Source organism: Tetrao urogallus (genome assembly GCF_951394365.1).
Source record: "Tetrao urogallus genome assembly, chromosome: 17".
Taxonomy (NCBI): domain Eukaryota; kingdom Metazoa; phylum Chordata; class Aves; order Galliformes; family Phasianidae; genus Tetrao; species Tetrao urogallus.
This window is the reverse complement of record NC_136830.1, coordinates 7,705,529-7,733,314: the sequence shown is the minus strand read 5'-3', so window position 1 is coordinate 7,733,314 and position 27,786 is coordinate 7,705,529. Positions and strand designations below refer to the sequence as shown.

The following is a 27,786-nucleotide window of genomic DNA, read 5'->3' as shown; positions in this document are numbered from 1 at the left end:
CACCAGCCTCCGACTTTATGAAACTTCTTGTGCTGAAAAATCTATGGAAACAAAAAGATGCAGTGTGTTTATTACACATTTTAAGGTCCTTTAAAAAAAATTTTATTGCAAACATCACACAGGATTCATCTGTTTCCATAGCACTTTAATTTGCATGGAGAGCTATCAACAAAAACACACCTTTTTTTTTTTAAAGCTAAATTCCTAGATAAAACTGACAGTAGGAAAAGATGCTTCAGAAGTATCTGCTACCTGTATGAAGCCACAGACAGAACTTACTGCTAGTACTTCAGCCTCACAAATACTCTTACATTTAGAACTATGTACCTGTCTTTCTAGATGAGCCTCTAGAGATCCAACTGCATGAATTTGGTTCTAAAACTCAGTGCACTGTAAGTACAAACTATTAGTGATATCTGTAGGATGAGGCATATGAAGGAGTTGATTTATTCTCTTGGAGAAAAAAATGCTGAAGACAGAAGGATTAAGCAATGGTTTAGGTGCTAACCACAGTACAAATGCCAGTAAGCTGCTTTTAGCAAGCTACCTAACTGTTCCATCAGGTGCCCAGTATGCACTATTAGTGGGGCCTCATTGCACAGCTGTACTAAGTATGACTGGGGCTTTTTTCTTCTTCTTTTTGTTTTGAAATATATCTCCTTCTGGGGTGGGGGCAGACAGCAGAAAATATAATACATTTGCTCTAAGTAAATGGAGTCATCAGGAGAATTGGTTTATACATTCTTATTTAGTTGATAACTGAGCCAGTCTAACCAAACCTGCACTTCTCCTGTCAGCTTTTGAGGTTTTTCCCTCTTGTTTTCTCTATGAACTAAGATTTACTGAACTTCAGGCATATCTTCTACTTTAACCCAGCCCATCAACTCAATATTCCACGTCAGAACTCTCCACATTGTGGACTCAGCGGTCATTAATCTGCCAAAAGAGTGGGATTACACAAGCTGCGTGAGGTTGAATCCTTTTGTAGCCGATTCTATCATCAGCTGTCTTTGGTCCTCTGAACAAGTCAGCCAGCTTCTCACACAGCATATTGGTAACATGTAATCAACACTCAGCAGCAATCCATTTGCCTGTGCCATGTCTCCAAGGAACATGATTTTTGATGAGAAAGTCCAGTGTCGTGATTTATTCCTCTGGAGTGGTCATGGATTTCAGCAATTTCGACTGCAAGAGATGCAGGTTTCATCTTGCAGCTCGAAGAACTCTATCGTAAACTCAGCAGGGAGCATGAACTGCATGCCCCATTGTGCAGATAGCAGCTATAAGCATACTGAAAAAGCAGAGATTTGAGAACAAAGACATAACATTTGATTTTCAACAACAGGAATGGTATCACTTAAAGAAAATGGTAATAAAACCCATTTTACTTGAGAAGCATGGAACATCAGCCACAAGCAAAGAAAGATGTTCTGCCATAACAGACTGCTGTGCTCTGCTTATCACTGCCAATCTTGCACAAACCCCACAGCATTGAGTCAAGCATACTTTTTAATTACAAACTCCCAAATCTTTTTCCTCTCAGAGCAACAGAGAATGTTAGCTGTATCTGTACAATGCAGGCTGTCCCTCCTATCCCCCCTCCTACACTGCTATCAGGTGCTGACGTTCATCAAAAGCACCTTGCCCCTTGAGCCACAACCACAGTTAGAAAGCCAGGCCGCTGGAAGGAGAAAAGGAAGAAAAGTTACAGATTAACCAACTGATGCCTCAGCCCTGTTAATGTACAATTCCCCAGTATTTCCAGAAACACTGAGTTCAGCAAAGCACGAGCAGGATGCATTTCAAACCTTGTTTTCAGATAAAGAAAAAGGAGCTTTTAGATTTCTGTCTACAAAAGCAAACACTATCAGAACAAGACAGTAAAGCATCAAAAGATTGCACCAACATAAAATTTCTTCCTGTCAGTAATTCTCAATTTAGCAGCTCTGGCACATTGAGATGGCTTTTATAATACAAGTATCCTGCAGATACTGCAATATATGGCATTATAACAGTTGCTTTATCAAAGAAGCAATACTGAAAGTGCAAAACTATAAATCTATATTCAAAAATACTATTGCTATTAAAAAACATTATGTACTTCAGGTCTGAAAAGAAGACATACACCCATATGCTATACAATCACATTTGGCACAGGGTGCCCAGAGAGCTGGTGCTGCCCCATCCCTGCACACAGCCACGCTCAGGGCACGGCGCTGTGAGCACTGCTGGAGCTGTGGGTGTCCCTGTGCACTGCAGGCAGTGGGAACAGACGGCCTTTGGGGGCATCTTACATCCCCAACCATTCTATGCTTGCAGTGTGATCCATAGACCCATACCACTCAGCACTAAGTAGCTCTCAGTTAAAACTAAGAAGAAAAAAAACCACAAGAGCCTCTCCACTCCGGGGTTAGGGAGAACTACTGCCATTAGTTCATAGTCTAGACAGAGTGGAGAAAAAAAACATGAACAGGGCATTCATTTAATGCTGAATACAGCCAAGCCTACTGGTTGTGATACTCTGCATTTAAGGGACTCTGTTCCCCAAATCCTGCCTTCTGCTGCTACAGACCAAGTGCAGGCCAACTCTCCTTGATACGAGGAGAAGTCAGTTGCAGAAAGAAGGGTGAGCACAGGAAGAGAGCATTGGTCTTGAACCATGTAACAGTGGCCCAGCAAGAAGCATTCATGACAACTAACCAAGAAATGAATGGTCATTCAGAAATCTTGTTACATTTTATAACCCTTCAGGGCATGAGCATTCTTACAGACAAAAAACCTCCAAAATATAATAGTCACAAGATGTGCTCATTTTTGAAACTGTAATAATACTGTAATAATAATATAACTGTGGTAATATAACATAACTTTTTCTAGTTATCTACAATGCAAAGACAGAGCAAACTAAAACTAAAATAATTCAGTAAATCAGAGAATCATAGCACCATAGAACGGTTTCTCTGATATCAAGTTAGATTTTGTAATACAGCCATTCCTTTAAGAACTTCACTTCTTAAGAAGTTTTTCTGAATGCCAGGTTATACCACCACCAAATAATCCAAATTTACCAAGATCAGCTCACATAAATTTTGAAGATATTAGACAAATGTTTGTGCAATCACATCAGCTTTCTGTTTCCCAAACTTGCCTTCATATGCCCAGCATCTACACAGATCTCTAACTCAAAGCCAACATTCTGAGGGCTGAGTTATGGTTCTTGTGCACCATGCCATGCTTTTGAAGATCAGAGTACTTGCCTAACTACAGTCATGTGGATATAAACTGTCAGATCTCACACTTGGAGCGAGTGCAGCTCCCAGTCAGGTCACATCCAAGCGACTTGAATGTCACTTGAACACAACAAGGTCATGGGCACAAAAATGACAAATGAATGACTTCTATTCACTGCTGTCTAGGAACCAAAATACTCGTTATCTCGTTCACCTCTACAGCTTCTAGGCTACTTCCCTTGTTCTATTTATTTCTTAACTGTCTGCCTATTTCATTTGATCTCTTCCTAATCACAGAGGCTGAAACGTGCTCTAATAGAACACCAATTTAAAATTAGAAATCAGAATGCATACAGAAAAACTGAGTATTACGTCTCAAACTCAGAAGTTTTTTTTTTTTCTTATCAGAGTTTTTGAAATTCTTAATTCCTGCAGGAATCCCACCGGCTCTCAGACAATTCAATAAGGAAATTCAATCTTTCTGAGAAACATGCTTTAGAGCTTATGGTGGAAAGTTCTTCTCAACGTAACGACCTGGAGTTGTGATTCTTGACCCACAGCTTTAGTAAGTATTTCTGTATTTTAAGGAAGAGCTGAAACTTCAAAACAGATTCAGCTCAGGTCAAATTCTGTCAAGAGTAGAGAACAGGCCTGAGGCATTTGCAGTAGCCTATCAAAGATATGCTGACACATCTACAGCAACCAGAACTTGAAAAGCTCAAGAGCTTTGTGCCTATCAGTACCATCATACTGCTATCCTCTAACAGGAAAGCAAGACAAGGTAGAATATGACTACAGCTCACCAGAAGTACTGTAAAGAAATGAAAGCAAGCCTAAGTGCAAAAGACTATGAGTGATGAAGGCCAATTTGGGTTATACATCTATTTTCAAAAGTAAGAATAACAGCAATGGAAAAATCAGTGTCTTCTGCTTAGTGTCATCCTGTCTTGTTCGGCCTCAACCTCAAGCAGCTGGCCTTCATCCACAGGCTGAGCTCTACCTTAAACAAGGATATTTCAGAGATAACACAATCATCATGTGAGGTGGTAAAACAGTAGGTCCAAGTCTCAACAGAGAGAGAAGCAGTTTGTGTTATTACATAGCTGCATGTAGTATGTGCAAGTATGGTCAGACAGACCTCAAAGAAGCCAAGGTGAGCTGTCAAGCAGCGAAAGTATTTTCACTTCCTCATCTATTAGAGTCAAAATGCTGCAGCATACTCCCCTGGAGCTTCTGTCACCTTTGTCAGGGAAGAGAATCTGCATCCATCAGTACAGAATAGGCACGTAACTCCCAGTACAGGACTTCAGTCCCTGAAAGAACAAAGGCTTGTAAAACTCCCTTGGCGTCCAGTAGAATACTGCTGGTGCCTCAGTGAGATCCTCAAACTTGTGCCTTCTTCCTCAGAAAGAATCAGCCTGAGTAATAAGCTCAGTAGTAGAGAATGAATGGCCCCCCCAGTACTCCAATTGATGTAGCAACTTTTCATGGGTTGGCTAAGAAAAGGTGACATGGACTGTCCTTCTGATAGCGGTTCCTGGTTTAGAATTAGATTCATCTCGAGGTCCCATACTGTGGTGGGCCCTTGTTGTTAGTTTGTTACTTCTTTCAAAAAAAAAAAAAAGAAAAGAAAAGAAAAAAAAGAATAAAAAAGGTAGAGGATTCTTATTACAAAGGGAAACTGGAAACTTCTCTCCACACAAGCAGCGACATGGCTGTATTGCTGAGGCCTCAGGGTAAGGATTAAAGAAAAACAAAATAGAAACCCTTCCATCTTTAATTAGGGTCTTCATTTGCCAAAGAGCCATTCCACAGCGGGAGGAATTACATTCAGGCCGTTGCTTGGATAACGTCTCCCAGCAGGTTGGCTCCTCAGAGCAGCCTACTCCAAGCCAACAATTTCTGGTTACTTGGAGGCAAGCAGCCTGCATATTGTTTTAACTGGCCTGGCTTTTGCAGCCAGTTTTGCTGAAAAACAATCTTCTATTCAAAATGCAGAGATAAAAGCTTCACTCGGTTTGAATTTGTCCCCAGTTTCTTTCTCCCTTTCTTTTTTTAAACATGGGAATTATAGGTTCTGGAGTTTGCATTATTTCTCTTGTAGACATCAGTGTTTTTCTCCCTCTGGCCACTTGATTCTTTGCCAGTGAAGGCTGCTGTCTGGAGTCCAGCCATTCATCAGCCCCTACCTCATCATTAACACTGTGGTGCTGGCGGTCACAGCCCATTGCTGGCGACAGGAAATCCTAACTTGCAAGAGGTTAACCACAGCCCATAAACAGCCAGGCAGGCTCATTAGTCCCTTACAGTCAGCTGAAGGGTCCAGACCCTCTGGGAGTTTCGACACCATTCACGGACTCAAGAGTCTATGCATTCCATGCCCATAGGAAAACAGCTCCACTTCCTCCTCCCTTAAAAAGTTTGCTGCTTGGATCCTCTGGCTATGGTCTGTCCTTTCTTCCTATCCAAAGCCAACCAAGTCATTAGAGCACTTTGAAAAACGGAATGTCTGTGATGCATTGTCTGGGCTTACCAATTACAACACTGGTAGGCCACAACTGAGACATAAATGTAGTAGAATATATACAAGCTTTTGATGTTTTTAATAGATTTAGTCAGTTTCATAGCCACTGTTAGCACATCTAAGGCAATAGCCAAGCAGAAGTTGATAATATCTGCCTACTTGCCTGAAGAACTCATTTCACAAATGCACCCAATTCTGATCTCCAAGAAATAACCCACCAGAACTGCAAATGGCTTCAGTGCTCCCTACACTGACCAAAAAGCCCTTTTCAAACTTAATGTTTTTGAGTGTGCAGCATGAATTGATACTTGACCTGTAAGGAGTTGATTCCCTGAACTTGGTATAAACATCAAATTGTCATGTCACTCACACAGCCACCTCTATATATTATCTACCTGGCAATCATGGAGACACGTTCAGAGCAGAGAAATAACTTTCTGGAAAGTTATCACAGAGAAACAGGATGTGAAGCATGTTTTCTTATATCAACCTTTTCTCTTTCCTCTCTTTCAATCTTATAAAAACTTCTGCAAAACACCCCCTCTTTATATATGCAATTTCTTTATTACCACTGCTTATTACATCTGTCCATCTTTTACTCTGAATATCGGAGTCCCTCTCATGCAGCTCCAGTTACATTCCCCAGTTCTCCAATTTCTTACAAAGCCTCCTGCCTCTCATGCACTGAAATTAGGCACGTCACTCATCTATGAAGTCCTACAGAATTCCATCCCCTGCCTCCATGTCTGCTCCCTATTTCCTTCACTTTCTGACCCATTTATCCATTCTGCTTGCCAGCCTTTTGTGCTTATCTCTGCTCCAACATAGCTGCACCTGAATGATCATTTGCTTTCCTGCTTCAAGCTCTATTTTTGTAGCTCTTCCAGTGCATGTGCAACTGCATGTTACTTATCATTCCATAGGTAGATTCTGCATATAAATTAGCACAAAGTCTGCGTTAGAGAGGCTCACAAAGAGTGTAGAATCATGAGGGTCCGAGTACTTGAGAGACTTAAAACATTCACATGTTATCCTTATTTTTATGTTGTTCCTTAGACTTTCAGTTCTTACTCAGCCTGAATTTCCATCAATTTCATTGGGAGTTCTGACTGAGCAAAGACTCCAGTAACACATGTTGTGCAACAACAGCTGCTTCTTTAGCTGAAGATAAAAGCAGCTGTGTTTCAGTTGGTTGGAGAGGAGCAAGGGTGGTGGTGAGGACTGCTGAGGACTCAACTCTAAAAGTGGACACTTATGTGAAGTAATCAATCCAACAATAGCAGACCTAAGGAGTGCCCAAAGGGGGAAAGCATCACAGAGAGCCTTTCTTCATGAATAGCTGTTGCTTTTCATAACAATGCACAGTGAACATGAAAAGGAAGCTAGTAAAATAATGCAATAACAGATTGCTGGCTAATGGAAATAGCCACCCCCTAGAAGCAAAGACTGACAGATCTACTTCATAACTGCATGACCCATCTCAGCCCTTGTTCACCCACTGCTAGGTGTGAGCCCCTCTTTGGCTTTGGCCCAACTCTTTCCCTCTACATCTTTCACCATATGATCCATACACAACACAAACCTTTCCACTGTCTCAAAAACTTCACTGTCTCACTTGACAGTTCTTACCCATTCTCGATTTTTTCCCTTCTTTCTTAAAACCACTGCTGAAATTAAAGGCTCAAACTAAGCACAGAAGAGACAGTTTAAAGAGGAGGAACATGAGAAACTTGTGAACTCAAGACTTCAGTTGTAGTGATGAGACTGCTGCTTCAAGCAAAGTCCCCATTTTTGCTCCTACACGTTTCTCCACGCTCTCTGCTGCCAAACACGCCTACATGCAATATTTTTTCCTTTTTCTTTCCAATTCAAATTCCTTTTTTAGTCTGTTAAAATAGGCTCGGTGTTAAGAACGTGGGCTGTGGAGGATGGAAAGAAAGGCAAGGAGAGAGTAACAGAAATGCCCTGAGCTTTTGTCCAACGTGTTTTGCTTTAAAGTGATTTTTTTTCTTATTCAAAAATAAACATTTGTCCCTATTGGGAAGACTGAGACGATCACTTCTCTACCTGATCTCATGATGAAGATTCCAAGTCTTCCTGAATAAAGATATTACCCTCTCTTCTGACCTTATCTATACAGTTTTGTTAGAATGTCAGAGATCTTTATGCCTAGATGCTGGTGAGACCTCATCACACTGCTAGCACTGCAGGAGAAAGAAGTATGTCAGAAGATGAATAACACCAAAATTACCTGCACAAATAACAGCATCACTTCAAATACAATTACAGAAAATGTTTTGTGGTTGTTTAAAATGGATACTAACTTTTCAGGTGTCCTGAGTATCATAAGCAGGTTGCGGCAAAAGTAATGCCTCCTATTTATCTCCACAAAAACTACAACAAACAAAAATAGTACAATAAAACTAGTTGATAAAGCAAATTCTCAGCTACAAAGCTACTACATTTTCAACACAGTCACCACCATTAGCTGTGTGCTTTCACCAGCAATGAGCATGAGCCTGCATGTCTCACTTGTAAACATCTGCATGGCTGTCTGGAGCATGGCTGCCTTCCACACTGCTGTTGCCACAGCTGAAATGTACATCCACCCCTCACTGTGCTCATGTCTATGGCTGGTCTCTGTGGATATTCAGAACTGTCACTGAACGTCAATGGGAGCTCAAAATAACTAAGACTAAGTTTCTACTGAGGAACAACTTTCCTTAATCTAAATTAAATTTAAAATTTATTTATTTATAAATTAAAATTTAAAATTTATAATAATACTAATAAAAGTAAATTGACGTGCAGTCAGACCAGCACTGCCATAAGAAAGCACATCTGCTGTAGTTTCCTTCCTACCCCCATTGGATCCCACCCTGCTAATACAAGCCTTCATGTAGCCACACAGACAAGCAAACAAATTGAAATAAAGGCTTAAAGGTCACCCATTCTGCTGGTCGCTTCTCAGATCAAAACTTTACCTTACATTCTGAGACTTTATAGAATTAAGATAGATTGGCAGAGAAGAAAGAGGCAGCAATGGTCCCCACATCATGGAACAGCTACCATGGGGTCAGCTGCTTCCAAGGATGCGAGTTCTCCTGTAGTGACAGTATCTTCTACTGCAGACACACAGGGACCACCATGGGCAGCATGACATCACTGGAGCTAATGACAGTGACCAGTTAAAAATATCTGAACAAGCAAAGTCTGGGAAACTTGTATCAATATCTACAAGCACGTATCATAATTTCAGATCTTATTCTACATACATTTCTGCAATTTAGTTGAATCCATTCATATAAGTTACCCAAAGTTGGATATCCTAGTTTGATAAAATAAGAGCTGTTAATATTACACAGAAACAAAAGGTAAGCTTACGTAATCCCTGTAATTCTAACTTACACATACAACCATATGCTTAATTTAGACTATGAATATCAAGGTACAAGTTATTTCACTTAATTTGCCTTCATTTTCATTTGCTGCAAATCCACCTTCTAAAGAAAGCGAAGATGCTGCTAATACTTTAGAAATGAGCGTGATACAATTCAAGGTTCTTTTTACACGAGAACTAAAAACATTTTGAACCTTCTTTTTTTTGGAAATGGATTTGTAGGAGAAAGTAACTTAGCAAGGAAAGCTATTTATAAAGTATATGTGATAGAGTTGCTCTATGCACTTAGAGAACAACCCACCCTACCTGAGAAGGGACTCTCATTCAGTTAAGATTCGCTTAAGTCACAGTTCACACAACAGAAAAGCAGGATGGAAATCAAACTGACTGCACTTCTCAGGCTTGGTTTTCTGCAACTAACCATCACTGCTGCAAAAGGTCTGTTTTCAGAAGGACACTTCATTAGAGGCATTTTGACACGTCATAAGGAAGGACATGTATCAGCTGATTACTTGTTCATCCAGGTATGCTGATTTAATCAGCACACATTAGAGCATTTCTGACTCCCATAAAAATACAACTTGCAAATGCATTGCAGAGTCTCCCCTTTTTCCTCCAAGGCTTATACCAAAAGCTTCACCAAGGAACATCAATGTTAGGACAGGAAACTAAACAGGGCTGCATTTCAACAAGACAAGCATGCATGCTCCCATAGTTAGTGCAGATGTGCTCAAGCTCACAGTCAGATTTACAGTATTCTTGGATAGCAGTATTGCACAAGTTAAATAGAAGCCAGGCAATTAATTTACACACATTCACAAAGTGAGAACAAAACCCCCCACAGGCCCACTTGCTGCAGCTCCTCAAGCCTTAGATCACTCTCTATTCAGAAACTGACCAACACAGCCCTATGATTTCACATTTGATTACCATCCAAGAATCTATAAATTTAAACTAACTATTGGACAAAAAAAGGTTAGGAGTCACAATTAGATGGCTGAACACTCATGACTCATGAGTGTTACTGAACACACCAGGATTTTGTCCCCAACCTAAGGAGTGCATTCACAATCATGATGTGGCAAAACAAAATTCTGCTGATTGTGTCAACGTATTTGTAAACAACCTCTTAAAACAGAGATAAGAAGTGAATGGACACTGGGGGAACTGTTAGGAATTTCCTTCTATTACAGGTTCCTTTGATCCGAAGAAAACAGGAAGCTGTAGTAGTGGAGACATCCTCTCTTTGTTAGCTTCTACTCAGATGCACATCCTCAATTACACATATCCTATTAATATAGAGGAGATCCTTCAGAAGGCCCTGGAAGAGAAATAAGAAACAAAATCCCTCCCTGGGGACCTTCAAGCCTGCAGAAGAGGGAAGAAGTGCTACTTTTAAGCAAGTCTACACTGTACAGAAATAAAGAACCAGTGGCACTGCTAAGTTGTATTACTGCGTCTTCACAGAATGGCCCGGGTTGGAAGGGACCTCAAGGATCATCAATCTCCAACCCCCCTGCCACATGCAGGGCCATCAACCTCCCCATTTAATAGTAGACCAGGCTGCCCAGGGCCCCATCCAATGTGGCCTTGACCCAAAAGTAACGGGGAGGGGGAGACAAGAAGACTGCAGATCAGCCTACAGGTGACAGGTAGCATCACCCCAGCATAGTGGATGCAAACACACAACAGGTAATTTGCAGGCAACAATGGTTTTCCCTTCCTCCGCAGTAAAGCTACACTGCTGGAGCATTGTGCAAGGCAGGCAGAGGGGAAGGAGTCCCATTGTGCTGTCTGCAGAGAAGACAGGAATTCTAGGAGGGGAAAGGTTCCCTTTGAAGCACATGGCACGAAGAGCTTCCCAGTGACCATGGCAACAGGCTCAGTGGGTTCCCAGCCTGAGAACCAGTGACTACAGCCATGCCTGAAAAACAAAAAGTCTAAAAGAAGGAAAGAGAGGGGGAGGTGGTGTTGGGGTGGGGGAGAGGGACTTGGAGCAGAATTAGCCTGGCAGAAACTGAGCGGCTCCCTGGTAGGCAAATCCAGCCAATAATGCTTGCTGGGTTCACGGGGTTTCCTTTTCATTTCCAACGCTTTCTTCTTCCTCTGTCACTCCCCTCCCAGCCCTATTCAGGAGCTCATGAGATCAGTAAAACCCAGGCCTTTGCTTCGCCTGCACGCAGCATTGCCTCAAACAGGGCTGCACTGTGATCAAAGGCAGCGCTAAATCACGGCTGCCACACACACCTCTTCCCCCATCAGAGCCCAGTTTTCACAGGCACTCTAGCAGAAGATGATTTCCCCCCCTTAAAAAAAAAAAAGAAAACCTCTTGTGCTTTCATTACAACACACACATCTGACAAAGAAGGATGAACAATTCAAAAATCTGTACGGAAATGGACACATTAAATTCTGTACATTTACCAATCCCATTTAGCAGATGGATAAAGTCAGGCAAAGCCACTAAGAAACACAGGCCAGGGTCTTACTAACAACCACCACAATTAAAGAAAATCAACAATAGGAAAAGTATCTTTGTAGCAGATTTGCGTGCCATGGAATTTAGCACTGCAGACAGCTTTCAAGTATTCTCTATATTCTACTTCACAGTACTCCAAGCTTCCCAGGGGATCTTACATACATCAGTTTTTCTTTTGCTACTCAACATAGATTTATCATTTGCTCTTTCATATATGCATGCATTTTACCACACAAACACTCACAATAATCTCTTCTTCCAACCATAAAAACCTTCTTCTAACCATAAAACAAAGGGCAATGATTTTCAAGGAATTTAGATTCTGGAGGCCCAAAGATTCCAAAGGGAGACTACAGAGATGAAAATTTGCATTTCTCTGATTGAGATATTAAGATTCACTTGTTAGTAGCAATACCTATCCTCAATTACAGCAATTAGTCTCCTGAAGGGTTTGGGATTCTCCTTCCCAGAAAAAAATTGAATTAGTATGCCTTCTGAGAAAACTGTACTTAAGAACAGTAAGAAGCTTTCACTTTAACTACTTCTGATAATAATAATAATAATAATAATAATAATAATAATAATTTGATAATAAGCTTTATTTGATTGAGCCACCATCACTCTGGCCATTCACTCTGCTTCTACTCAAATACCACTACTGCGAGCTTTTGCAGGGCTTCATTAGATTCCTACACAGCACAGAATGGGCCATGTGCTCATTTTGCCATCACCACCTCCTAACTGAGAGGGGACGTTCTTTCCCTGAGGCACCAAGTGCAAAAAAAGGGCAAAATGGGAATACTTCATGCACTGCAAGAGGTCTCATTTTATTCCATGTTGATTTTTCTCAGAAAGAAACTTCCAAGGAACAGTTAAAAGCAACGTTTACCCCAAACTATTCAATCCATACAGCCCACAGAGCCCCTTACCTTTCCTAAAACAGTGAGGCATGGCTTTGGTTCCAGCTCAGGCTGTTCCAGCTTCACCACTCCTACCCAGCCATATTCATACAGGTCTTCCTCATCATTGCTATTACACAGTCCGAGTGGATGCATCTGAAACAGAATCAGTAAGAAACCATCAGAAAAACAGTGTAAATCAGAGAACATGCAGATTGCTTTTGAATTCCTTAGTTTATAACAAATGTTTATTGAAGTACACCAGTAAGACTGAAATACAAGGCTGCAATTATGAAGAATTCCATGTTTCTGAAGCTTGCTATCAGTTCAAAATCTTGGAATGTCATGTCAGGTCATTGTCACCTTACTTACGAAAAATCATTTAATGCCTATAATTAGAAGTAATTGTAAGTCCTCATCTAAGATATAAAATACTTGAAGGTTCCACTTCAGCTTTTCCTTGCAAACTGACAAAAAAAAAAAAAAAGCTGTTTTGCAGAACCACTCATAAAAGCTTCACAAGCCAGATTCAGAACTGATGTTTGAAATGCATTAACATACTTGCTTTAATACTTGCACAATACCAAGTGTCACCCTTTCGAACACGTCTATCACAATTCAAAATTAGATGAGAAGCTTCCTAACTATTTTGGAATAGTCACTATCTTCTCCTGAACCATGAGAGAGGCATCATGAAGTGTCTCCTTCTTGGCATTTATGTTGTCTGGTGTATGAAACAAGAAATACTTTAGATACTCTCTTCCTCCTCCCCTCAACTCTAAGTAGCTCTTCTAGTTCTATTATGACCAGGAGCTCACTATGCACCAATACTGTAAACTTTATCTGTTCTAACTTTGATGTGCTTTACTGGCATAATTTTGTGCATGAACTAGGCTATGGAATAAACTTCCCATGCTATTTCACGTGTTCCCCTTGTTCTGCCATCTCTTCTGTTTCACCAGCTTGCCCTTTCCACGTGCATCTCTCATCTTGCAAGTGACTCAATGCAAGATCAGCTTGTGGAGCCCTGACTTTGTGAATAACTCAAGTAATTACTATGAAATAGGGGAAACACAATGGTAGCACAATGCGGAGGTTTTCCTACCACCCATTTTTCAGGATTCATCACCAGTGCATCTGTATTCAGAGAAAAAACAAGTCTCAGCAATACTAGGCAGAGAGAGCAGAATCCTCCATCTAACTCCCAGCTCATCCTACCTGTGTTTTTTGTTCTGAGTTGCTATGAGCTGTCTGCCCTCTCACACAGATGAGTTCAACTCATTCTGTTTAGAGTTTGAGACAGGAACCTTGAAGTCAGGACCTGATGGAGCAACTGCTCTGTGCTGACAAAAAGCAAGAAAAGAATGAGGTAGTGGAAGAACTCCCTCCAAAATTACCAGGGCACACATTCCAACATAACCAGGCTCCAAAGGAGCCCGTGGGAATCTTTAAAGTCAACAGAAAACGTTCATCTATATTAAAGTCTAATGAAACAGAACTGCTCCGATCAGTCACGCTCTGAAACCATAACCCAGAACCTAACCCTAACCCAGAGGTTCCTAGTTTAACATCCTTGAAATGCACTTTGGCACTTTCCATGCGTCTGAAAGGGCAGAAGCAAAAGCACTCCTCAGAGGCGCTTTTCTCCAAGGTTACGGTGTCTGTATACATTGCTGGGGGTTTAAAATAACTTCAAAAAGGGCCGCACCAATTTTAAGTGGGTTACTGTTACAGAGCAGACAAACAGCAAACTGACAGCAAAGGAGGAACACTTTATGCTGTAACTCAATCACCTCAAAGCAGTCTTGATGATTACACGACAGCTTTCACCCTTTGTCCTTTTTTTTTTTTTCCCCTGAGTGCCAGGGTGAAACATTATAGTGTTACAAACCTCCTTCAGGACAGCTCCACATCTTTCCACATTCTGCCATGAGATTACAACAATTGGCCTTTCTTTCTTGGCCATACAAAAATACTGTCTCTATCCACTTTTGGCCATACAAAAATACTGTCTCTATCCACTTTAGACCAGAAATCATCTTGGAGTAAGGACAAGAACTTAATATTCCTTATGCTGTCCCTTTTCTCTAGAACACTCTTTCCATAACAGCTTCCAAGCTATCAGCAGACCTTCAGATTGTAGACAGGAAATGCACTCTACAGTTACACCCCTGAAAGCCAGGACAAGTCCAAGGAGGTTAAAAGAGCCTCATCTCCACCTCTTGCAAAGCCTGGGCTTCCTTCCCTTTTAAAAGCTAGAATGACAATACTGTATGACATCTCTTCTCCAACAAGAACACCCCAAACTCCTGAGAGGCAAAAAGCTGCAGATTGTGCATAATTCCAAAGACAGGAAAATATGTGCAATACAGAGCAGGAGTCCTCTGAGGGCTTTCTCAATAGCCAGGAATTTGCAGTGCCAGCCAATTGCTCAGGTACCCTGCCTTGTGCATTTCACCTTCACACACAGCTTTACTTCCGAGATGTCACAGCCACCAATTCTTTATAATTGTAGATTTTATTAAATAGAAGACAAGGAAGAAGTTTTTCAACCATGATATAAATATTAAAAATGCAGTTTGGGAGGGAGAAGGTCGAGGCAGAGTAACTGAAGCAGACATCAGCAATCTAATGTTTAAAGCACTCAGGTTAGCTACATGGTGCTCAATGGGAGGGTGGTTGGACTAGATGATCTTGCAGGTCGTTTCCAACCTTGCGATTCTATGATTCTATGATTAGAAGCCTGAGGAAAAAGCACAGCATAACTACTCAGAACAAGTTCTGTTTCCTTGGACTCTTCTGCAGCAAGAGGCATGCCCAGAAGAAACAAACACTGGAACTAACCAATGATGATGAATGGCAGAAAAAAAAAATAGGGAGCAATCTGAGACACAATAAGGTAACAACCAACCTGTTGGCCTCTGAAGCCCTATTTCCATACACAAAGAGCAGAGCTATGCTGCAATGGAGACTGCCCCATTTGATCCCGCCTCCAAGAAGCCATGATCCAGCAGAAGCTGAAGAAGCTCACCTTCCTGGATGACATGGACTCTAGCTTTGTGTCATAAAATCATTTGAGTTGGAAGGGACCATCTAGTCCAACTCTCCTGCAATGAAGAGACACTCACAGCTCCGTCCGGTGCTCAGAGCCCCATCCAGTCTGACCTTCAGTGAGTGCCTCCAGGGATGGGGCATCCACCATCTCTCTGGGCAACCTGCTCGCCCCTAAAGGAATAGCGAGCCCTCCAAAGAGGCACTCACCTCCTTGTGGTTTACCACTCACCACATTCACTGTCTCTATGGTTCTGCAGGACAGAACTGCCGGCCTCTTTCCCGTGCTGCATGAAAAAACATTGGTTGACAGCTTCCAAAATCAGGAAGGCTGGTCACTCTGGCAGCATAACTTTGCAAGCCTCCTGCTTTCCAGTCAGAAGGAAAAAATGAAGACAGGCTATCCAGCCATCCAGAAGAGATACTTAAACAGGTATATGTTGTCCAAAAACCAGAAAGAAATTTGGAAGAAGTTCTCTTGCCTCACCAGATCAGCAAAGATGGCTGAGGCACGGCACGCATTCAGAAGGCTCAGCAGAGTCCCACGTGCTTACAGCAGCCTTAAACAAAACACGGATGACAATTATAGCTAGCATTAGCTGATGTATGCGTGTCATGCAGAAGGTATCAAGCACTAAGATTGAAGCCTGCAAACTGAATTTTGGAATAACAACAGTATGTGTAACTAAAGGAGCAGTCTGTCTGAAAGGCTGCACAAGACTTAGAACTGAATGAAGAGTATGAAGCTGGGCTGCAGAAAAAACACTAAGATTGAGGTATCTCTCAGTACTAAGATTTTCTAACAAATTTGACTTCTACGCAGCATTTACTGGTCACTGTATTGCATTCTGAAATGCCTTAATGAACACCACCAGTCCCTGCTTTTTGAGCCTTGTACAAAGAGTTTGGTTTCTGAGGAAGTTTCTGAAGTCCCCTTGTGCAAGAGTGTAAAAAAACAGAACCCCAGAAGTGTTTGTCAATAAACAGGAAAAAATGAAGCAGGAACTCATCTCCTCAGGACAGAACTGGGGCCAAACAGTTTTATTCACCCTGAGGGGAAGAGAATTTCAAATTCTTGTCCAGATCCATTAACTGTACCCACTTAGAACATTAGTTTACTCGGACTATAGCAAGGTTGTGTTATGAACTAATGATCTGCTTAAATAGATGAAAGCTGTGTTTGTTTGCTAGGCAGAACAAACAGCTGTCAAAAAAGAACCCTCCTTCAGCACGGCAATGATGGCTGCTACTGCCACTGCTGTCTATGGACAAACAGAACTGAGAGCTATGTAGACTCCACAGTACAACCCAACCCAGGCACAGAGCTTTTCCAATCTTGCACATCCTAACATTACATGGAAGACTGAAACAGGAGAATAGTGAAACTATAAACCACCACACATTGGCAAAAAAATCGTGCATGTAAGAAACCTCAAACCCAAATGCAAAATCTAGTATAAGCAGTAAGCAAAACTAATAGGGTGCCTCCGGCACTGTGTGGGCAAATATAGAGGACTCACAAGGCTACAAACTCCCAAGCATTCTGTTGCATCACACTGGAATCTCACCAGAATAATTAACAAAACAAATTACATTATGCCATCAGTACTCCCTCAGTCATTTTTCAGGAAAGGACAACTGACATTGTCAAAAACATTGTCCTGTTCAATTAAAAACACGTGGCTGAACTATCCCTAGACTATTTGCTCCAGCAAATCTTGAAGACTTGCAAGATCAACACAGCCCTGTGTAACCACAAACACATTGAGGGAACCCATATTAAAGTACTCAGAGTCAGCATTTTTAATCAAGTAGCATGATGAGGTTGATGTTAGATTGTACAGTTTACTCACTCATCTTCTCATGACCAGATCCTGGAATTGTGATCTGTCCTCAACCTCCAGTACAATAAGTTTCCTCCTCCTCTGGTTCCTCCTGTGTTTCAGCAACTCCTCTCATCTACTCATATTACTCATTTTTTAACGCATATTATTTAAACTTCCACTCAAACCATATTCTCCATCAACCTCATCCTGATCTCAAGGATAAACTACCAATGGCAACCTGATCACCTTCCTCAAATCTCTGTCTCTAGCTCACCTGCCAGGAGAGGATACTTGGTTTCCCCATTTCAAATCTCTTTTTTGCCTAACATTTTTACAACACTTCAAAAAAAAAGAGAAGCGCTGTTCTGTTTCTGTAGAGAATGCACTTCTTAATCCGTTAACTCACTAACTCCCATTTTACCTACTGCAACTTTCTTCTCTTTGAAGGCACCAAACCCTACAGTAACTCCTCTGTTTCACATTTTTAGAGTTACCCTTACAGTGAGTAATCAACTTCCACTCAGGAATTTCTTTGCATAAAATTCTGTCCATCTTCACATCACAGTCAATTACATTTCATTTACATTTCATGCTGAGACTCTAAGGCCTAAAAGCAAAGGAAGCTTCCCTTCCCCTCCCTCCAGTTCACACTACAAGTAAGGATTCCAGAGAGCCTAAACAAAGGAAAAAGGGTACACTCACACCATGCAAAGATCATCAGTGACTGCAACCCAAGGCTTTAAGTCCACGTGGTACACCATGACAGCTGATGTTTATTGGCTGGGGTGTGGTAGGACAGTCACACACCACAATGATCCCAACAATGCCCCTAAAAAACCAAACTAGCGTGTGCATGCCTTACACAGTGCCAGGAGTCTGCACACAGAGTATGTTGTTGCTGTAAATGGGTTTTATGATTTCAGTTCCACTGAAAACACCACAGTATGAACAGACCCCAACTCTACACCTGCCCTGCCAAGACATCGGTGCTGAGGAATACAAACCAAGACCGAATAACGTGACCTGGACAGTTCAGAAGTCTTCAGTCACACACCTTCTGAGAACCAGCACTACCTTTCCAAATAGATCTCCCAATGTCTCCTTCTGTGCTTAATTCTCTTATAGCAATCAGGTGTTTCATCGTCTGACATACAACAAAGGAACAGATACAAAGCAGAGGATATTCTTCATTCGTTTCCAGTTTAGCATTCAGGGAGCTTCCCACCCAGGTAACCATTTATATTCTTTTAAGGCTCTTTCACTTCTGACATAGCAGTATACTTTAAGATGCAAAATTATTTTCCCTTTTAAAAAAATTACATTTAGTCACTCACATTTAATGAATTCTCATAGTTTTGCTACAGTAATCAGAAATGACGCTTCTGCAGGGATTAGGTGAGGGCCGACATGACTTTGAGCACACACCTCCCATCCTCCAGGCAGCTACCATCCATCCCTCCAAGCATACACAGGGAATTTATTCAAAGTGAGAATTTACCGGGACAAGAAAGGGCAGAAGTGTGAAAAGAGCGAGTTCAGAATGGCTCACAGACACACGCTGGGAGAAGACTGAAATATACCTTTGTAGAGGTGAAGCTGGAACAACTCCAAGACCACTTTGATCCACAAAAGAACACAGAACAGCCCTGGGGACATACCCCTGACCTAAAGGCTGTAGGAGAGTATTTGAAAAGACACAGCACGTTGTTGTTTGTGTGCTCATACGAAAATCAGTGCTACGCTCAAGGTGCAAATCATATGTCAACCTGGGAGCACAACTTTGGAAATCGTGTACTTAAGGTACAGAGCCAACACCTAAGCTAAAGCTAAGACACAGGCTGCACTGACAGCATGCAAGAAGGTGGGGAGCTTGTCTTAAAGAAAACACACAGTGCAGCTCTAGCACCAACTGTAGACAATCTGTAACAGGTTCTCCAGTGGGCAGGAGATACACGGTGCATTAGCGTGCTAGGAAAAGAGAAACTGAGACCTTGCTAAAGGGTCTGTATGGACTGTATTTAAGTACTCCCTGAAATACACACTGAAAGCTACACGTTAGAGGCACTTTTCAAAGAGAACCAACCTTGCAGCTTTTCCTCATTCTTTACTAACGTCACTGGACTATTAAAGCTCATATTCACCCTCACCTCAACCTACCCATGGAAGCCATTTGTTCATTCTGTTTTAAAACTAAAGAGATTATATGGAGAGTAACAGACTACTTGAATAGAAGATCAGGAAGGAGCCGAGTAGAGAAGGCTTAACATTTAAAAGACCCTGGGCTCCTATCTTGTAAATATTCTATTTCCTTGGTTAGCTCAATTTAGACAGCTGGAAAGCTGAGCTCTGCAAATGCCAACTTTAGTGCCAGTTCCAAGTATCAAACTTGCTACAAGAAACTACTAGAAATCTCTCCTTTTGTCATTCTCTCACACGCAAGAGAGAAGAGAATCCTCATCCCCTGCACTACCCCTGCTGGGGTAGGATAGGGACAGGATAGCAGAACAGGTAACACCCTCCTGCTCAGCAAAGGAGAAGCATATGAAGTGCACTTGCACTTTCTCTGAGCTCCTACAACACAGGCACTCTGGAGGCTTCATTTAAAACAAACAAAAAAACCCATCAGTTTCATATCCTCTGGTAGAAAACTAGGTACACTGCCTTTCAAAAAATGGTGAGTAAGCATCTCCCCATCCCATCTTCTCACAGAGTCCCAGAGAGGTCTTAGCTGAAACACCTCAGCTGCAGACATTTTCCTTTGAATTGTACAGGAGGAAGCCAAGGGTTTGTGGGCTAGGGGCCAGAATATGACAAAGACTGAGGAATCTTCTCACTTTGAAGTCTAAAGAGCTCGTAGGACACCAGAGAGAAAGGCTAAATGAGAATACATAAACAAAAAGTCAGGCCCAAGGAGGATCCAGGGTGTTTCTGGGTCACAGACCTGTTTCACTTTAGACATCTGCTCTGTCTGGTTTCCCAACTGAAATCCAGACCACAGTACAACAAGTCTGCATATTTGCTCTTCACCACTACAGAACTCCAACAGACACCGAACAAAAAATATCATGGACAAACTAGAAAGGCAGCAATAAAAGTGAGTAATTGTTTTATATGTGGGAAAAAAATTACTAGCGATTTCAAATACCTGCAGTAAAAAAGCAAATTCAAAGAAGTACTCTGCATAAACCTCTATAATTGAGCAGAACTATTGAGACTTGAATTCCCTACTGCTTTAGGATCTGAAACAACAGATATACTGATATACCATAGCTTTCCCACCTGAAGCACGCTTGGCACGGGCTCAGCTCACTCCACACGGGTTCACATTCCTTCACCAGACAGGCTTTTGAAATAATATGTATGAGGTTTTGCAGTGAATGCAAAAGAAAACAAGCAAACCCAAATGAGAAGTCTATCGTCAGGGAAATGCAAATTCTACTCCAAGTGTTCCCTCAGAGAAGGTACATGTCAACTAAGAACTGGAAACTAAGAGGTAGTGAGCCTCCCTTCTAGCTTCCCCTGGGTGCACAGAAACTGGAAAACGGATGGAATAGAGAAGTTAGATGAAAACCAGAGGTGGAAAAGGAGGCAAATTCCCAAAGACAGAAATAGAAAAACATTGTTCAAACATGCAGACTTTCCTACACAAATCTCAAAGTCCAGCTGACACAAGATACTAAGAATAATATGTATGTTAACAGCAAATAGGAGCGACATGTAGATCTGCTACTGAACGGGGTCGGCACAAAGCAGTAATAAAACAAAAAACAAATAGGCTTAGCTGGCATTGCAACATGATTCTCTATTACCTTTCAGGTATCACAGAGACCAAGGAATGACTGGAAAAGTGTGTATGCTACACTTATCTGCAGAAAGGAAGAAAGGAAGATACAAGAAGCTACAAAGCAGTCAGTCTTACGTCAGTGCCTGAGAAAATTACGGAACAGATCCTTATGGAAGGTACTCATAGGTACTTGATGGATAAGACAGCGAGTAAAAAAGCCTGCTTGGATTCACCAAAGATAAACCAATCTCAGTACCTTCTACAATAAATCAACTTGAAGATCTGTGTATGCAGTCTACCTCGATTTTAGCAAATTGTTATACATTGGCCTCCTTAAACATCCTGGTTGATAAGCTGCTAAGGTATGGACTAGACAGGTGAGCCAAAAGATGGTGGGAAACAAGTTAAATTGGCTCAGAGTCTTCAGTTAGCTCAAAGGTGGCTAATGGTTTAAGTTGAAGGGGCAGCTACTCAAAGCTGGAGCTCCTTAGGAGTCACTACTCAGGAGGTACTCAGTACCCTCATCAACAACATCTGAGGCAGCATCTGGAGCAGAGACAAAGAGGGTGCATCTCTGCATGTACATGGCCAGCAGATAAACAATTGTGATCATTCCACTCTATTTGGCACTTTCTAGATGACCCTGGAATGCCTGTCCAGAAAATCCACTGAAAGGTCATCAAGATGATAAATGGGTTGGAGAACTTGACACAGAAGAGTTGAAGGAATTCCATTCTTCATATTAGAGAAGGCTCAGGAAGTTCTGTCTTCCAGGTAGCAGTAGAGATGATGGAAGTAGTCTTTTCACAAGGGCACACGTTGACCAGACAAGAGGCAACAGGCACAAAAATAATTCAGGGAAAATTGTTTTTGGATGAAAACAATTCTTCACTGTAAGAACAAGTAAACATTGGAACAGGCTGCCCAAAGAATTGGTGAAATATTCCTCACCGGAAACATTCAAGATTCAGCTTGACAAGGCCCTGGATAACCTAGGCTAAAGACACACTTTCAATGGAAAGCTGAATCAGACTATCCTCAGAAATCTTTGAACACAGCCTCTTTAAAACCATACTTTGATTCTACTCTCTGTCCTTCAAATTAAGGTAAAATCATTTGCAAAAGCTATGGACTTGCTTTTCTGTGACTTCAGCGAGCTTGTCTGATACCTAAAACAATTCAGCACACATATCCCATTAGACAACAGATAAGCTTCCCATTACATAACTTCAATTGTATTACAGTGATTTACTATTCTACCAGACTAAACAAAGAACTACATATAGAAAGAAAACTCCGTGCATAGCTTCCAATTCTCTGCAAATCTTCAATCCCAATTTACCGGCAACAGGAACAAGTACATAAAGAATCATAAAAATGACAGGGAGGGTGAATACAAAAGTTTTAAATACTAAATTCAGCTTCAACAATAATTAAATCACAAACAGGGAAAAAATAGAGAAATCTGAAGAACCGAACTGCCACTATTTGGCATCTACAAATTCTTCCCAGCTAGCCAGTGTTAGCTATTTTCAGACCACACACTGAACTGCTAACTGATCGTGCAACTCTGTATAGCTTTCTACATGTACTGCGTGTGGGGAAGGTTGGTTTATTTACTCTATTGATACACAGCCTTTTTAACAAGGTGAAAGCCAGAAGCACTTAATCTTTTGCTCATGAACCTTAGCTGTACAGAACAACATTCAGCCTCCAGCACAAGTTAAAACTTTAGCTGGTAAAACAGTTTCTTTTTGCTTTCAGATGCTTTTGTTTGTTTATTTTTTGTTTTGAGGAAGAACATCCTGCCAAAACCCAAATCACCACAAAATGTAACATTATAGGACCTGAACATTCCAGCAGTGCGTTTTTCTTGGCTATCAGTTGTGACCATGTGGTTCGACCCAGCGGTTAGCATTGAGCCCACAAGTGGGTTCCACCAAACTTTCTCTATAGCAGAGCATCAAGCATTCCTGAAATCCTCTCACAGTCCACTTTACTCCAGGAAGTATGCCAAGAGAGATGATGAGAAATCCAGTCTGTGCTGTAATTAAATGTTAAAACAGAGATACACAGTTGAAAGCATCCACCATGCACAACAGCTCAGTAAAATTCTACAACAGACTGGCCAGCATTATATATACAGCCCATCAGATCTCATGAACACTAGTGGTAAACCTTGAGCAGCAGCCAAAATAAGCAGGGACCAAGACGCTGGCACTGACCTAATTGGTCAGCACGCTTATCACCTGAACCTAGAGAGCAGCACCATACCTTTGACACCGGGACACCAAACCGTGTCTGTGACTAACAGACCATGGAAAGTATATGGGAGCAACTCACCTGTTCCACTGCTCAGCCACAAATTCCTTAGGAGAGGAAGAAAGCTGCCAGCAAAAAGACATACCTAGCAGCAGCAGCGTGCTCTCAGACACTGTCCTACCAGGATTGCTCCATGAGATACGCAACAGACAGACACAGCCCATGCACTCTAACAGATATGTAATTGCAGCACATATGCATTAGATTTACTGCACAGAGATCAAGTGTAGCTGAGCAATTTACTGCGACAAAGCAGCTGGACACCAAATATCCCAAACACCTTGCAAGGGAAGCTTACAGACTGTTCTAACAGAAACCCGGACTTGCATTCCTTCAGAGGGTCTCAAACGCATAATTCCAAGAAGAGATGCAAGTCTGAGATAAATTTGAGGGTAGATTTCTTCTCTCAAGAGCTTAAGTGTTTTGATTACACCACATTTTCCTACAACAGTAGCAACAGAGCTAACAGAACAAAGTCATGATTATAGTATAGTTTTCCCCCTTCAAATGTGCAGAAAGATGCTGGCAAGAGATGCAGGCATAATACCACTGAAGATGGAAAAAGAAGTAAAATCAGAAGTAAAACAGTATATTCACAGATCATTTGGGCAAGAGAATGCTGCCAGTAGGTACAAAGTAAAATAAGAGTTCTGGAACTACACAGAAAACAGCAATCCTCAAAAAATAAACTAATGGCCAGAACTTTAAACAGAGTCATAATTGGCTGGGAAAAAGTAGTAGTTCGTGAGATGCAAGGTAATCCATTTGTTCCACAGCACTCAGAGGAGACTCAAAACTGCCAGTATCAGATTAGTGTCATTTAATCACTTAAGTTTAAATTAAAGGCCTCATATGGAGCTTCAAATATTTCGTAAGCAAGTTTTCTCACAAAAATGGAGTAGTATGAAGAGATCCAGACTAACACTGCACAACAGAATGGGGTCTATCTGTTGAATCCCAGAGATTATTCAGTGCCTGGAAAGGATGAATGTCACTATACAGCAGAAAAGTAACAAACCAGTTCCTCAGAACTGTTTGTATGAAAACTCCTTAAAGAAATTTCCAGACATGTGAATAAGGCAGGTTAATGGTATTTATAGAATATATACAATTTGATCTAAACAAGCTAAGAGTTTATTTAGAAGCTAACGGTTTTATTCAGGAGAGACTTTCAACTCACGCATGGACTGGAAGAGTAACTAGAACAAAAGCATGTGCTGTTTCAGTAGTTGATAACTGCACAGTTACTTCAGGCTGCACAAGACTCACTTTTCTTCTCCTTCCCTTTCTAGTCTGTTGTGTGACCAGAAATGTTAAAGACAGAGAGAAAGTCAGAAAGTCCTGTCTTCTTTACAGCAAGCCCACTGGTTAGTTTCATCATGCTCCAATCAAAAAAGAAAGGATTAGCTTGTTAAATTCCAACGTTAATTAGCTATTCACCTGCATATTCTTACTCCTTACCCAGAAACAAAAATCCTTCTGCATATCAGTCCATTTCCCAGTCAGAGCATTTGGAAGACTTAGCAAGCATCAGTTTTGCTTGGTTTTCTACACACTTGGCACAGACACACCAAGCTGGTGTTGCCTACTACCCAAAGTTCAGGTGCACCTGCATTACCCACACCAGCAGCTCCTAGAACACAAAGAACAAGGTTTAAGCTTACATGGCCTACTTTTGTTCAGTCTGCGTAAGAATAAGCAAATCATATGAAGGTAGTAGGTTCAGAAAAGACAAAGTGTTTGGATTTTCTCAAGAAGCAGCAGAAGAAATGCAACCATCCCCGCACTTGTCTCATTAAGCCTCATGTCCAGGGAATAATCTGTTACCTTTATTAGTTTACATCTTTTGATTACTACTCCTAATTGAGGTTAAAAGGAGGCTGGGTTTCCTGAAGAGATGACAGTACTAGGGCATCCAGTTAAGAAGCATTCCAGGTAAGGATGAACTAGTTACATGCAGAGATCAAAGGCACTCCTCCAACATCCTGCCCTGACTTTAGGTGCTATGCTGCACTCAGGCACTCACATTGCATTCACAGGCACACCCAGTTATTTGCAGGACATTTTGCAGCGAACGTGAAGAAATGTACATCATTCCTGACTTTAATCATCATCATTCAATGGCAGGTGTCAACCATTTTATTCTCTGTGCCCAGAAACCTCAGACTGAGTGCTGATAAAGATAAGTTAAAACGATTTGATCATGGAGAAAACACACGAGAAAGAAGGTGGTAAAATGTGTAGAAGTAAACAGTTCCAGTGCTCTGTGCTAGGACAGCTCACTTGTTAACATTTCACTACGAAATTGGACACTTATGCTTTGTCCAGTCTGTGATACTATTATCCTCCAGCCCTTCTTCCACTCCAAAGAAGAATTTGGTTAGTATTTAGTAATGTTCAGTTGTTTGGACTTCCAGAAGTTGACACACAGTCTGTGCAAAATGCAGCACAGCCACAGGGCTCCATTCTCTTTCCGTTTTGGACCATAATCTTCATTAACAAGGTGACGTATCTGCATTGTCACTGAGAGAATGTGTTTCAATGGGGCCGGAGGGAGAGAAGAGGAGCACAGAACACGTAAAGCAGCCTTTCTGTGTCTACAATTAAGAACAACTGTCCTCAAAAAAATGGGGTGTGAGAGGAAAGGAGCTAATAGGAATAGATTCTTACAAGAAGAATGCACTGTCCTCATCACAAAACTAATAGAACTCCTTTTGTCTTATACACAAACACCAAGCAGGATCCATGCGTTTCTGCCAGAGGCTGCTCTCTGTATGCATGGCAACATTTTAACCAAATACAGAGGTAGAAGCCAAAGAGGAAAAAAAGTTGAGAATGCAGAAAGAAAAGAGGCTTAAAACGCACAACACTCCATCCCATCCCCCACCCCTCATGCCAACCTCTCATCTATAATCCAACACATGAGAGACAACAGGCAAACAGCAAGAGGTCATCTTCAAAGGGCTGGTTGCCAAGGGAGGCCAGGGGAAAGAGTGCAGGCATGTCCCCATCAAAGTCCAGCAGCTGCGAGAGAGCCACAGAGGTGCAGCTTCCCCTGGGGCTGCAATGAAATTCAGAGATGGAGGACAGCACTGGAGCTGCTCCAGCTAGAAATATCAAATGGGTAGCTTTGCACTTTGCAACAGGGAAAGCACAAAAGGGAAAGAGCCGAGATGTTTGCATCCTTCTATCCACCCTGTTTTGCATTTCAGATAGTTGAAATGCTGTTTAGACTCATCAGGACACATCCTGTTGAATAACAGCAGCAGAAGGAAGCAGGCAGATGACAACACATAGGATAGACTTTCTGTTCTATTCAAAATTAAGACTTTGATTCACTGATTAGAAGTGGAACAGGGAGAAGGTACAGCAGAGGATGTACAACCAGCTGCAGTTTCATTACTTCTCACAGAAAACGAGAACATACCTTCAGTTTGAGCTTGGGACAGTGACCCAAACTAAAAACTGTCCTCAAATATTAGCTAATGTATGTAACATGCTGGGTAGAAAATAATTCCACAGTATTTGTCTTCCAATTCATTCCTAGAATCCTCCTTAAAACACAAAGCAGGGGAGCAGATGACACTTGCTAAAGTACAGACACTTCTACAATGCACATTTTAGAGCAGCATGAAGTTTCAGTTGGCATCAACAAACAGCAGCTTGAGTGAAAATGCAAACGGCAGAGTGACGTGCTCTGAACAAATACTCTGGTGTCCAACGCAAAGGTCAATGGAAATGAAAGTTCCAGTATTTAGTAACTTCTTGATTACCACCTTGATGAAAGCCAGTCTGGAAGAACCGCCCAGGAAGCAGAAGATATTTGACCTGCACTTCTATTAGTCAACATGCAGAGTTCTCAAAACCAAGACACAACAGTTAATTCCTTACAGATGCACCCTATCTCTTTGGTCAGCACACGAATTAAACTTCAGATCACATCATTTAAGTTGAAAGAGACCTGTTTATTGCAAATCCCATCACCTCTCTGGGCACCCTGTGCCAGTGCCTCACTGCCCTCAGGGTAAAGACCTCCTCACATCCAATTTGTCCTCTTCTAGTTTGAAACCATTGCCTCTAGCTTTAAATACAGTTATTTAGTCAGATCCAATGCCATCATTGAAACCAGCACAAATCTCTCTGGCTCTCTGAAGTAGAGAGGAAGTAAAAGCCTCTGCTGTGATTACCTGAGAGGATGCTCAGGTGTATGCAAAGGAATAGAATTGCCTTTGCTCCTACTCACTGGATCTAACCCTAACAGAAGATGGAGG

General features: G+C 41.5%; 1 protein-coding gene across 1 annotated transcript in view; it reads right to left on the bottom strand.

Annotated features, from left to right (window-relative positions):
• ZNRF3 (zinc and ring finger 3) overlaps positions 1-27,786 on the bottom strand; it is a gene marked incomplete at both ends in the record, with an annotated part of 70,126 nt that overhangs the window by 13,928 nt on the left and 28,412 nt on the right. The window contains one exon of the mRNA XM_079544099.1: positions 12,563-12,688. Coding sequence (XP_079400225.1) covers positions 12,563-12,688 — 126 coding nt within the window. The remainder of the gene's footprint in view (positions 1-12,562; positions 12,689-27,786) is intronic.